Below are 13172 nucleotides of genomic sequence, written 5' to 3'. Positions count from 1 at the left end.
TCCTGCGTTGCCCGATTTATCGTGCTCCTAATGGTTTGCGTGGCCTGGCGGACCTGGATGACTGCTCGGTGACCTGGCTCACTTCTGTGTGTCCTGACATATGAACGGGAGGGCCCCCCGGGCCTGGGGTGGTAAAAGGCATAGACCCTCGGCCTCAGGTCCGGGTGCCGGAAAACAGCTGCCCATACGATGAAGATGAAGAAGACGGGGGCGTGCGCACCAGCTTTAGTCTTCCTAAAGTCCACGATGAGCTCTTTGGTTTTCTTGGTGTTAAGTGCCAGGTTGTTGTCGGCACACCAAGTCACCAGATGCTGGATCTCTTCCCTGTAGGTCGACTCATCGTTGTTCCTGATGAGGCCCACCACCGTTGTGTCGTCCGCAAACTTGAAGAGGTTGTTGGTGCCATGTACAGGAGTGCAGTCGTAGGTGAAGAGGGAGTAGAGGAGGGGGCTCAGCACACAGCCCTGGGGGACGCCAGTGTTTAGGGAGCGGGTGGAGGAGGTGAGGTGGTCTAACCTAACCAACTGGGGTCTGTTTGTTAGGAAGTCCAGTATCCAGTTGCATACAGAGGGGTTGATGTCCAGCTCCTTGGTTTCCGTGAGGGCACCAAGTTGGGAGAGGGGTTGATGGTGTTGAATGCTGAGCTGTAGTCGATGAACAGCATTCTCACGTGGGTGTTGCTCTCATCCAGGTGAGAGAGAGCGGAGTGTAGCGCTGAGGAGATGGCGTCCTAAGTGCTACGGTTCTCACGGTAGGCAAACTGATGTTTATCCAGTGAGGGGGAAAGTCCAGCTTTGAGGTGAGCCAGGACCAGCCGCTCGAAGCACTTCATCATAATGGGGGTGAGTGCGACGGGGCGGAAGTCGTTGAGGCTCACTGCAGAGGAGTGTTTTGGCACTGGCACGATGGAGGTGGTCTTGAAGCACGCTGGGACAACTGCCTGAGCTATTGACAGGTTGAAGATGTCAGTTAACACCACGGTCAGCTGCTCAGCGCAGTTCCTGACCACACGACCCGGGATGCCATCAGGGCCAGCTGCTTTGCGTGCATTCGTTCTGCTCAGTGCTGCACACACCTCGTGGGGGGGGCGAATGAGGGGTTGGAGGTCAGCAGGGAGAGCAGTCGAAACGAGCGTAGAAGTTATTGAGCTCGTCCGGCAGGGAGGCGTCATTGGTTGGGGGAGAGTTGCCGAAGGGTTTATAATCCGTGATGGCCTGGATGCCCTGCCACATGCGTCGGGGGTTAGAGTTTGCAAAGTGCTCCTCTACCCTCAGCTTGTGGTTCTGCTTGGTCCGGTTAATTCCCATGTTCAGGTTGGCCCTGGCTGAACAGTTGGCCTACTTGCCACCAGATCTAAAATCAATCAATCAATGTTTATTTATATAGCCCTAAATCACAAGTGTCTCAAAGGGCTGTACAAGCCACAACGACATCCTCGGTGTCGAGTGGGTCTGACATAATATTGTGAAAGTCCAACACATCAGCGAAAGTCCAGTCCATGGTGGGGCCAGCGGGAACCATCCCGAGTGGAGACGGGTCAGCAGCGTAGAGATGTCCCCATCTGATGGACAGGCTAGCGGTCCACCCCGGAGCAGAGTAGAAAAGAAAAGAAAAGAAACGGCAGATCAACTGGTCTAAAAAGGGAGTCTATTTAAAGGCTAGAGTATACAAATGAGTTTTAAGATGAGACTTAAATGCTTCTACTGAGGTAGCATCTCTAACTTTTACCGGGAGGGCATTCCATAGTATTGGAGCCCGAATAGAAAACGCTCTATAGCCCGCAGACTTTTTTTGGGCTCTGGGAATCACTAATAAGCCGGAGTTCTTTGAACGCAGATTTCTTGCCGGGACATATGGTACAATACAATCGTCAAGATAGGCAGGAGCTTGACCGTGTAGTATTTTATACGTAAGTAGTAAAACCTTAAAGTCGCATCTTAGGTGCACAGGAAGCCAGTGCAAGTGAGCCAGTATAGGCGTAATATGATCAAACTTTCTTGTTTTTGTCAAAAGTCTAGCAGCCGCATTTTGTACCATCTGTAATCTTTTAATGCTAGACATAGGGAGGCCCGAAAATAATACGTTACAGTAATCGAGACGAGATGTAACGAACGCATGGATAATGATCTCAGCATCGCTTGTGGACAAAATGGAACGAATTTTAGCGATATTACGGAGATGAAAGAAGGCCGTTTTAGTAACACTCTTAATGTGTGACTCAAACGAGAGAGTTGGGTCGAAGATAATACCCAGATTCTTTACTGAGTCGCCTTGTTTAATTGTTTGGTTGTCAAATGTTAAGGTGGTATTATTAAATAGATGTTGGTGTTGAGCAGGACCGATAATCAGCATTTCCGTTTTCTTAGCGTTGAGTTGCAAAAAGTTAGCGGACATCCATTGTTTAATTTCATTAAGACACGCCTCCAGCTGACTACAATCCGGCGTGTTGGTCAGCTTTAGGGGCATGTAGAGTTGGGTGTCATCAGCATAACAGTGAAAGCTAACACCGTATTTGCCTTTAGCAGTTGACATACCTCTGTTCATCCACGGCTTCTGGTTAGGGTACGTGGTTATCCGTTTGAGGGTGGTGACATCATCAATGTTGGTGTTGATGTAATCCACAACGGAGGAGGTGTAGAGGTTGATGTCGATATGGTAGTCCTGGGTAGACCGGGTGGCAAACGAGCTCCAGTCAGTCTGCTGAAACCAGTTCTGCAGCTCAGAATCTGGTCCCTCACTGCAGCTCAGAATCTGGTCCCTCAGGCCACACTTTGATTGTCCTGGTTGATGGTTTCACACGTCTGTTCAGCGGTGTGTACTTGGGGATCAGGAACAAAGAGAGGTGATCTGATTGTTCGAGGTGGGGGGAGGGGGTAGGCTTTGTACGCCTCAGGAATGTTCGTATAGACCTGGTCCAGTGTCCTGTCCTCTCTGGTAGGACAGGAGACATGTTGGTAAAATTTAGGGAGTACAGACATTAAGTTGGAGTGGTTGAAGGGTGTGTGTCCTGCTGTTTGCTAATGCTAGCATAGAGTTGTTTCATTGCTAGCTTAGCATTAGCATCTGGAGGGATGTAGGCTGCTATCACTATGGTCACTGTAAACTCTCTAGGTTGGTAGAAAGGTCTACATTTAACCATAAAATATTCCACATCAGCAGAGCAATGACTCTCTATGGTAGTACTGTCTGTGCACCATGCCTTGTTTACATAAACACACCTCTGGTCTTCAACAGCTGATCGGTCCGCTCTGTAGATGCTACGTCCGGTTAGCTCGATAGCACTGTCAGGTTTCGGTGAAAATAATCACGTTGCTGTCCTTAATCCAGTTGTTGTTGATAATCCGCAGCCGCAGTTCATCCATTTTATTCACCAGAGAACGCATATTAGCGAGGAAATAAAAGGGAGCGAAAGCCGGCTCGGCGTTAGCCTTAGCTTTGCTTGCAGCCCCCCTCGCTTCCCCCTCCTTCGTTTACGTTCTCGCCGCGGGCGATACGCTCTCGCAGCCGGCCTCGCTCTGGTAAGAGCTCCCGGTGTCCAAGCGATCTCAACGGGAAGTTGCAAGTCGGCAATAAAGATGTCGGTTCGTTGAATTCCGACGTCCAAGAGATATTGTTGAGTGTAGGACAATAAAGCAAGACTGTTCTGGGTGAACAGACTTAAAACCAGCAGGTAGGTTACTATTAATTTGCAAAAATAGGTCGGACGCTGGGCCTCGCGGTGTTCACGCGGTGCCATCTTGGTCGTAATATATGTTATATATACGTAATATGTATTATCATGTACAGTAACCATTTCATCCCTAATGTACAAACCCTGTTTCCATATGAGTTGGGAAATTGTGTTAGATGTAAATATAAACAGAATACAATGATTTGCAAATCATTTTCAACCCATATTCAGTTGAATATGCTACAAAGACAACATATTTGATGTTCAAACTGCAAAACTTTTTTTTTTTGTGCAAATAATCATTAACTTTAGAATTTGATGCCAGCAACACGTGACAAAGAAGTTGGGAAAGGTGGCAATACATACTGATAAAGTTGAGGTATGCTCATCAAACACTTATTTGGAACATCCCACAGGTGAACAGGCTTATTGGGAACAGGTGGGTGCCATGATTGGGTATAAAAGTAGATTCCATGAAATGCTCAGTCATTCACAAACAAGGATGGGGCTCTGGACTGTGGACGTCGTGTCCTCCGGACCAAAGAGGAAAAGAACCATCCGGATTGTTATAGGCGCAAAGTTGAAAAGCCAGCATCTGTGATGGTATGGGGGTGTATTAGTGCCCAAGACATGGGTAACTTACACATCTGTGAAGGCACCATTTATGCTGAAAGGTACATACAGGTTTTGTAGCAACATATGTTGCCATCCAAGCAACGTTACCATGGACGCCCCTGCTTATTTCAGCAAGACAATGCTAAGCCACGTGTTACATCAACGTGGCTTCATAGTAAAAGAGTGCAGGTACTAGACTGGCGTGCCTGTAGTCCAGACCTGTCTCCCATTGAAAATGTGTGGCGCATTATGAAGCCTAAAATACCACAACGGAGACCCCCGGACTGTTGAACAACTTAAGCTGTACATCAAGCAAGAATGGGAAAGAATTCCACCTGAGAAGCTTCAAAAATGTGTCTCCTCAGTTCCCAAACGTTTACTGAGTGTTGTTAAAAGGAAAGGCCATGTAACACAGTGGTGAACATGCCCTTTCCCAACTACTTTGGCACGTGTTGCAGCCATGAAATTCTAAGTTAATTATTATTTGCAAAAAAAAAATAAAGTTTATGAGTTTGAACATCAAATATCTTGTCTTTGTAGTGCATTCAATTGAACATGGGTTGAAGAGGATGTGCAAATCATTGTATTCCGTTTATATTGACATCTAACACAACATCCCAACTCATATGGAAACGGGGTTTGTAACCCGCTTTACTGTGTGCACCTGAAAACCACAATTGTTTGTCTTTTCACTACGGGCACAACTGTACACCTGATTTACTCAAGGTTTGCGTGTACTAAAACACGTGCAAACATGATCTACTAAACATGTACAAAGTGGACAGAATAAGGTGTGCAATCCAGTTTGTGTCTCTGTCTTCGTTAAGATGCAAAATATGATGCAAATATAATTGTTTAGCATGCACAATGTGATTTATCAGCACTGATTAGCATTTTATGTGTAAGAAGGACTGACAGTCTCACACACAACTCGCACTGCACAGACAGACAAAAATCCGCCGTCTTCTATGTGTGTGTGTCAACATTTTGGACAGTCAGAAATAAAAAATATCCTCTATTCAGCAAGATAATTTTATAGCAGCTAGAGGATCTAAGGAATTGATTAGAGCAAGTTCAATTGATGCATTTTGGTATCCTTTAGTATTTTTTATGCTAGTTTTTTTCAAATAATATATATATTTTATTAAAAAATATTTTTTGTTATACGAAAAATTATGCATTATTTTGCGTTTTGAGCGGTGTAAGTGCAGCCTTTCACCAATGAGCGCACCTTCAGCGGTACAAAAAAAAAGTGGTGTCAAAGTAGATGCACTGCACTGCTGCTTCTAAAATGCCCATAAAAAGTGGTACATGTCTCCTGTTTGCAAACATAGCAAAATGCCACAGGTAGGAGCCTGATAACATGAATGTGCAGTAAATGAGTGTCTCTATAGTGATGTCCCGTATAGTACACGCAAAATCCTCACTTAAATAAGGCGGTCTGCACCACTTTTCAATTGCACACGCAATCTTAGTAGATCACACACAACATGCCCTACTAATAGTAGACACTGTTTTATAGATTGCACATGCAGTTTAGCGGGTGGTATTTGGACCTCAGTAAATAAGGCTGTTTGTATTGTTTCTCCAGATTACTGATGACAACTACCTGCACTTTCTGGATAGCTGGCATGTTGACAATAAGCCCCGTGTTCTTTTGTTTGACCAAGTTGCCAACGTTCCTCTTGTATACAAGGTAAGAAACGGTTAAGGCCTGATATTATTTGGTAATATCTGCCTGAGAACATTCATGTTTGTATTATACAGTCATATGAATTATGTTTGTTCTGCATTGGACTCTTATCTGGAATATCCAGATATCATTCTGAGTTTCAAATTCACATTGTCGTTCTTCTCTGTAGTTAACAGCATTTGCGTTCAGAGACTATGTTAATTTTGGCTACGTGGACCAAGGCGACACACACAACATTCAGCTCTTGCAGAAGTTCAATATAAACTGGTACGCCCCCACCATGCTGCTATTTAAAGAAGAGACCCAAAAGCCAGTGGACATCATCCAGGTACATCCCATTAGGACATGAATTTGCATGTCTCATTAAGACTGTCATGTTGGAAATAATACATATGGTTTATTTAGCAAACTGCTTCCCCTATTCAATCCTTTGAACTATATTCTAGGCTCGAGGGATGAAGAGGCAGATCATGGAGGAGTTTGTTTCCAACAACAAGTTCCTGCAGGTTCCTCGTCTGGTCAACCAGCAGCTGTTTGATGAGCTGTGCCCTGTTAAGCAGTTCCACCGACGAAGGAAGTAAGTATTTTGAAGTAAGAAAGGACTATACTGTCATGTAAACTGGGCTCTTCAATTACTAATTCAGTTGGGCCAGACTTTAAAAACAAGAATTGATCAGAAAGTAGTGACAACAGGGTCTATTAAAAGTCTTAAAACCAATGATTTAACCCTAGAGGCTATGAAAGCTCTTTAAAATATATTAACATTATGTTTATTCAAGGCCTGAAACAAAATATTTTTTACAAAAAAATGGATTATTTCCAATGTTTTAAAGAAACCAAAGAATACAAAGGACAGATCATTCAAAACAATTTTGACATTTATTTGATCAAAAGCTAGTAGTTTGAAATGGCACTGCATACATAAACGTTAATTGTTATAAAGTTGCTTCTTAATTATTTTTAAAAAACTAAACTAGTTACTGTGATTCTTTTGTTCATATGTTGATTACTTACTTACTTAGATCCTATTGCAACATTGGGCCACAAGACTCCTCCATTTTCTCTGCTCTCTGGCGGCTCTTCTAGCTCAGTACCAGCTGACTGCCATCTCCCTTAGGTCTTCCTTGGCTGTCTGTCTCCACCTCTCTTCCTTATTCCACCTTCTGTCATCCAGTCCATTGCCTCACTTGGCAGTCGGAGTCCGTTCCCCATCATTCTCCTTCTCCTTTCCGAGACAATGTTCTGCTACACCTGCCCTTCTCATCACCTCCTCGTTGGAGATGTGGTCTCTCCAGGAGATCTTCAGAAGACATCCAGCTTGTTGGTGATACTGGCTGTCTTCATCCATGTCTCACAGGCTGTCGGTATGACCACTGACATGTAGAGGCGGAGCTTGATGGCCCTTGTGATGGCTTTGGACGACCAGATGTTTTGGAGCCGCTGGAACACTCCTGCAGCTTTGCCAATTCTGTTATTGACGTCTTTCTCCACCTCTCCTGTACTTGAGATATTATTTCCATGATAGGTGAAGTCATCAACATACTCTAAGTCATGTTCTTTTTAATATGCATGAGATACATTAATTTACATATATTAGCTGCACCGGACCATAGGTCGCTGATACAGTATATATCGGCCCAAAAGATACTGTAAATGTTCATTTACATACCTTCATTGTTTCCAAACTGTGCTTGTTACACGGCAGTAAAACGGCTGAGCAAACAAAACAGAAGTCATGGTCATGGACCTACTAGCTGCGCAAGCTAGCTCTCCAATCAGCTAAAGAGACTCAATGACTCTACAATGACGTTTTGGTGAATTTGTAAAACTGAAACAATACAAAAAGAATGGCATTGTACGCTAATAATACTAACACAGACATTAGTAATCGTGTTAGCATATTAGCTAATGCTAACAACACTAGCGTCATTACATTAAGATAGCATGTACATATATGCATGAAAACACTTCTACAGACATCACACATGGGACGTTTAGTAAGTAAGAATGATTTTAGTGATAATGTAAAACTTACAAACGTTGCTTGGAGTGGTGAATGAAGAATCCTTCAGAGTAGAAGGCTATGGACGGCTAGAAGACGGAATGGCACTTGTACGTCTGGTTGAAAGCTCAGCCTAAACAGAGAGGTACTGCAGCGCCATAGCACAAACAATCACACACCTTCTCAGTGTCTCTGTCGGTATTACTATTTCTGGAATAAAAATCGTTAGCAAAGAAAAAAATAAAAATCAGCTGCACCGTTTCAAAAGCCTCAGGGTTCAAAGCGTAGGATCAAAGTATAGTCCGAAAAATACAGTACTGACTTTCACAAAAATAAATACGTTCTGTGTGTTATGCCAAGTGTTGCATTAATGGCCTATTCTATGGCAGGAATGTTCTGGAGGCTTGTGAAATGTATTTATCTCTGTTTCATTGATTGTTTTGCTTCACTGGATGAAGTAGTACTTGGGGTTGGCAGTAGGCTGCTAATTGCATAGACTAAATCTCCCTCCTTCTTACAGATACTGTGTGCTGTTGATCACTAGCGAGGACCAAGCTTTTCTCCCTGGAAACAAGGCCTTCCTGGACTTTGCCACGGCCAACAGAAAAGAGGTGCTGCGCTTTGCGTACGTCTACCAGCGTCAGCAGCAGCCCCTCTGTCAGGCTCTGCTTCCCAACCAGGCCCTCCACTCCCCCCAGGTCAGTCACAAGCAATACATCCCCAAACCTGACCTCTGAACTGTCTTCTTCTTCTTTGATTATAAAACCAATACATCCCCAAACCTGACCTCTGAACTGTCTTCTTCTTCTTTGATTATAAGTACAGTCACACGCAATACATCCTCAAACCTGACCTCTTAATAAATGTCTTATTATCATAATCAAATGACGATTGTTTTCTAATATAAATAATATATATTTCCTGAAGAACTAAATCCAAAGTTCCGGCGGAGGAAAAGGGCCTAATGTTTTTCCATGGCGTCTGACAGGTGTTGATTCTTGAGAGGCGGAGCCCGGCTGGAAAGGTGCTGTACCGCTCTGTGATTGGTGGCTGGAACGGCAGTGAAGAGGACAAGTACCGCCTCCATGAGCATCTGGAGCTGGTTCAGAAGGACCCCACGTACCTGACCTCTGACACCACCCTGCCAGAGCTCAACAACGAGATGGCCCCGGTAAGGCATAGCGGACTCCAGCGTGGCCCTTGAATAACAGACTTTATTTTCACCCTGCAGATGTTTCTCATTCAGTGGATAAACGCTGCCTATGATTACGTCCTTCAACTTTATGATGACCTCCTCTACTCCAACTGGTGAGACTTAACTGGCCCATGAAGTCATTCTGTTACATTTTATGTGGGTAAAAAAAGGTGACACTTCTCCGCATTCACCACATGGGGGCCCTCTTGTCACATCATCATGATACACAATAATATCTCCACCTTACTTACTCTTGTATTCAAGAATTATATATCCAACATACTTACTGTTTAACAGGATAAACCTTGTCAAACCATATGAAATCATGTGTTTGTCACAAAGATTATTATCAAGGCTTAGGTTTAGGCTGATTACAAAAGTAGATTCTCATCAAATACACTGCGATAGAAAGGACTCATAAAAACTGATAAAAAATACATTTACATACAATAACGCAGTGCTAAAATATATTTGAACTCAATGACAAATAAATAATGTAAATTAAATTAAAGTGCAAATGAGCTTCAGCAGTAGTCATAATTTTTGTGCTTTAGCTGCAGACTTCTGTTTGTTTGATATTGTCATTACTGCCACAAATGGTAGAAAAGTGTATTACAACTGAGTATTGCAGCTGAGAAACAGAGGTTTTTAACGGCCCAACAATATCACGTAATGCTGGTTCTGGTCAAATTGTTGCATATATGATGTTTTACAGACCATCTTCAAGCCGCGCTGTTTCTCATTTACATGCCTCCACTTCGACTGCCTCTTCTCCCTGTCAGCCATGTTGTAGTTTTTAGCGCTTCCATAACGTGGCTACTGACAGATAGACACGTTAGAACGCTACGCTACTTTGTATTAGAAAGGGCAACAGCGGAGGGTGCATGTGCATGTACGAGCCAGTCTGCCCCACAACAGGAGGATAGAGAAAAAGATGGAGCTTAATGACTACAATGGCAGACTCGCGCAAAGCTCTTTGGGTAAAACTCTACCATGCATTGAGATATCTGCTGGTGTCACCAATGGGGGAAAAGATCACAAATTGGGCAAATTCCTAGTGGAATTGTAAAAGAAGGCAAGATTGTTTTATAAACATCTCCGCCATGCCTCCATGCTTTCATCTCACATTTTCAGGACATATGCAGATCCCAAACACACAAAGACAAGGTACCAATTGGTTAGAAAAGTTGGTTTAATATAATGGAGCCCTTTGAAGTCGGGAGCACTCTTAAGGTAAAGTTCTACTCCATACTCAATATCATGCTGCATTCTCCCTCAAGGCGAGAGATGATGCCCATCCTGTCCTTGATCTTCTCAGCTCTCTTCATTCTTTTCGGGACCGTCATCATCCAGGCCTTCAGGTGAGAGAGGAATGCTAGCATAGTGATGCATGCAGGGACTCAAAGTATTTCTTTCAACATCTTTTTAGTGAACCGGGTGAGAGTGAACCACGTAAACAAGCGCCAAAGGAGCAACCTCAAAGTGAGGAGGATGCATCCAACAGAAGCAACGCCTCAGGGTGACTCTTCTCACTTCAAGCTAACATTCAATCAACTACCAAAGTCAATAATCACTTCAATCGCTGTTATGGATGTAGACCGTTGCTTTTTAGTGGACTAATGATACTGCTATCACTTTTAATTTAATCCAGGTAATCAGTTTGGGATAATCACAAACCACACAATGTTTGTAACACCACAATATATTTTATAAGAGTTGGTGTCAGTTTGACATACAAGGTTTGTAACACAACAATATTTTTATAAGAGTTAGTGTCAGTTTGACATACGTTTGTAACACAACAATATTTTTATAAGAATTTGTGTCAGTTTGACATATAATGTTTGTAACACAACAATATTTTTATAAGAGTTAGTGTCTGTTTGACATATGTTTGGAACACAACAATATTTTTATAAGTTAGTGTCAGTTTGACATACTACGTTTGTAACACAACAATATTTTTATAAGAGTTAGTGTCAGTTTGACATACGTTTGTAACACAACAATATTTTTATAAGAGTTAGTGTCAGTTTGACATATAATGTTTGTAACACAACAATATTTTTATAAGAGTTAGTGTCCGTTTGACATATAATGTTTGTAACACAACAATATTTTTATAAGTTAGTGTCAGTTTGACATACTACATTTGTAACACAACAATATTTTTATAAGATTTAGTGTCAGTTTGACATACAACGTTTGTAACACAACAATATTTTTATAAGATTTAGTGTCAGTTTGATATTACAACGTTTGTAACACAACAATATTTTTATAAGAGTTAGTGTCAATTTGACATATAATGTTTGTAACACAACAATATTTTTATAAGAGTTAGTGTCTGTTTGACATATGTTTGGAACACAACAATATTTTTATAAGTTAGTGTCAGTTTGACATACTACGTTTGTAACACAACAATATTTTTATAAGAGTTAGTGTCAGTTTGACATACGTTTGTAACACAACAATATTTTTATAAGAGTTAGTGTCAGTTTGACATATAATGTTTGTAACACAACAATATTTTTATAAGAGTTAGTGTCAGTTTGACATACTACGTTTGTAACACAACAATATTTTTATAAGAGTTAGTGTCAGTTTGACATACGTTTGTAACACAACAATATTTTTATAAGAGTTAGTGTCAGTTTGACATATAATGTTTGTAACACAACAGTATTTTTATAAGAGTTAGTGTCCGTTTGACATATAATGTTTGTAACACAACAATATTTTTATAAGTTAGTGTCAGTTTGACATACTACGTTTGTAACACAACAATATTTTTATAAGATTTAGTGTCAGTTTGACATACAACGTTTGTAACACAACAATATATTTTTATAAGAGTTAGTGTCAGTTTGACATATAATGTTTGTAACACAACAATATTTTTATAAGAGTTAGTGTCAGTTTGACATACACTACCGTTCAAAAGTTTGGGGTCACCCAAACAATTTTGTGGAATAGCCTTCATTTCGAAGAACAAGAATAGACTGTCGAGTTTCAGATGAAAGTTCTCTTTTTCTAGCCATTTTGAGCGTTTAATTGAACCCACAAATGTGATGCTCCAGAAACTCAATCTGCTCAAAGGAAGGTCAGTTTTGTAGCTTCTGTAACAAGCTAAACTGTTTTCAGATGTGTGAACATGATTGCACAAGGGTTTTCTAATCATCAATTAGCCTTCTGAGCCAATGAGCAAACACATTGTACCATTAGAACACTGGAGTGATAGTTGCTGGAAATGGGCCTCTATACACCTATGTAGATATTGCACCAAAAACCAGACATTTGCAGCTAGAATAGTCATTTACCACATTAGCAATGTATAGAGTGTATTTCTTTAAAGTTAAGACTAGTTTAAAGTTATCTTCATTGAAAAGTACAGTGCTTTTCCTTAAAAAATAAGGACATTTCAATGTGACCCCAAACTTTTGAACGGTAGTGTATAATGTTTGTAACACAACAATATTTTTATAAGAGTTAGTGTCTGGTTGACATACGTTTGTAACACAACAATATTTTTATGAGTTAGTGTCAGTTTGACATACGTTTGTAACACAACAATATTTTTATAAGAGTTAGTGTCAGTTTGACATATAATGTTTGTAACACAACAATATTTTTTATAAGAGTTAGTGTCAGTTTGACATAGAATGTTTGTAACACAAAAATATTTTTATAAGAGTTAGTGTCAGTTTGACATACTACGTTTGTAACACAACAATATTTTTATAAGAGTTAGTGTCAGTTTGACATACAACGTTTGACTTACTTAGACTTAGTTCCTCCCATTCCTGTTGGAACATTGTGCGACGAGTCCCCTCCATTTGTTCCGGTCACTGGCGACCCTTCTTGCTCCATGCCAGCTGACTCCCATCAGTTTGACATACAACGTTTGTAACACAATATATTTTTATAAGAGTTAGTGTCAGTTTGACATACAACCTTTGTAACACAACAATATATTTTTGTAAAAGTTAGTGTC

The 13172-nt window shown here is 41.3% G+C and overlaps 1 protein-coding gene across 1 annotated transcript in view; it reads left to right on the top strand.

Moving 5' to 3' along the window:
• The window catches only part of LOC133656008 (dnaJ homolog subfamily C member 16-like), a 38975-nt gene that overhangs the window by 17110 nt on the left and 8693 nt on the right, over positions 1-13172 (top strand). Inside the window, exons 6-13 of the mRNA XM_062056733.1 lie at positions 5877-5981; positions 6148-6306; positions 6425-6555; positions 8501-8678; positions 8969-9151; positions 9212-9288; positions 10456-10536; positions 10605-10694. Of these exons, the coding sequence (XP_061912717.1) occupies positions 5877-5981; positions 6148-6306; positions 6425-6555; positions 8501-8678; positions 8969-9151; positions 9212-9288; positions 10456-10536; positions 10605-10694 (1004 nt within the window). The remainder of the gene's footprint in view (positions 1-5876; positions 5982-6147; positions 6307-6424; positions 6556-8500; positions 8679-8968; positions 9152-9211; positions 9289-10455; positions 10537-10604; positions 10695-13172) is intronic.

This window comes from Entelurus aequoreus, linkage group LG01 (genome assembly GCF_033978785.1).
Source record: "Entelurus aequoreus isolate RoL-2023_Sb linkage group LG01, RoL_Eaeq_v1.1, whole genome shotgun sequence".
Taxonomy (NCBI): Eukaryota; Metazoa; Chordata; class Actinopteri; order Syngnathiformes; family Syngnathidae; genus Entelurus; species Entelurus aequoreus.
This window is presented reverse-complemented; position numbering and strand designations above follow the sequence as displayed.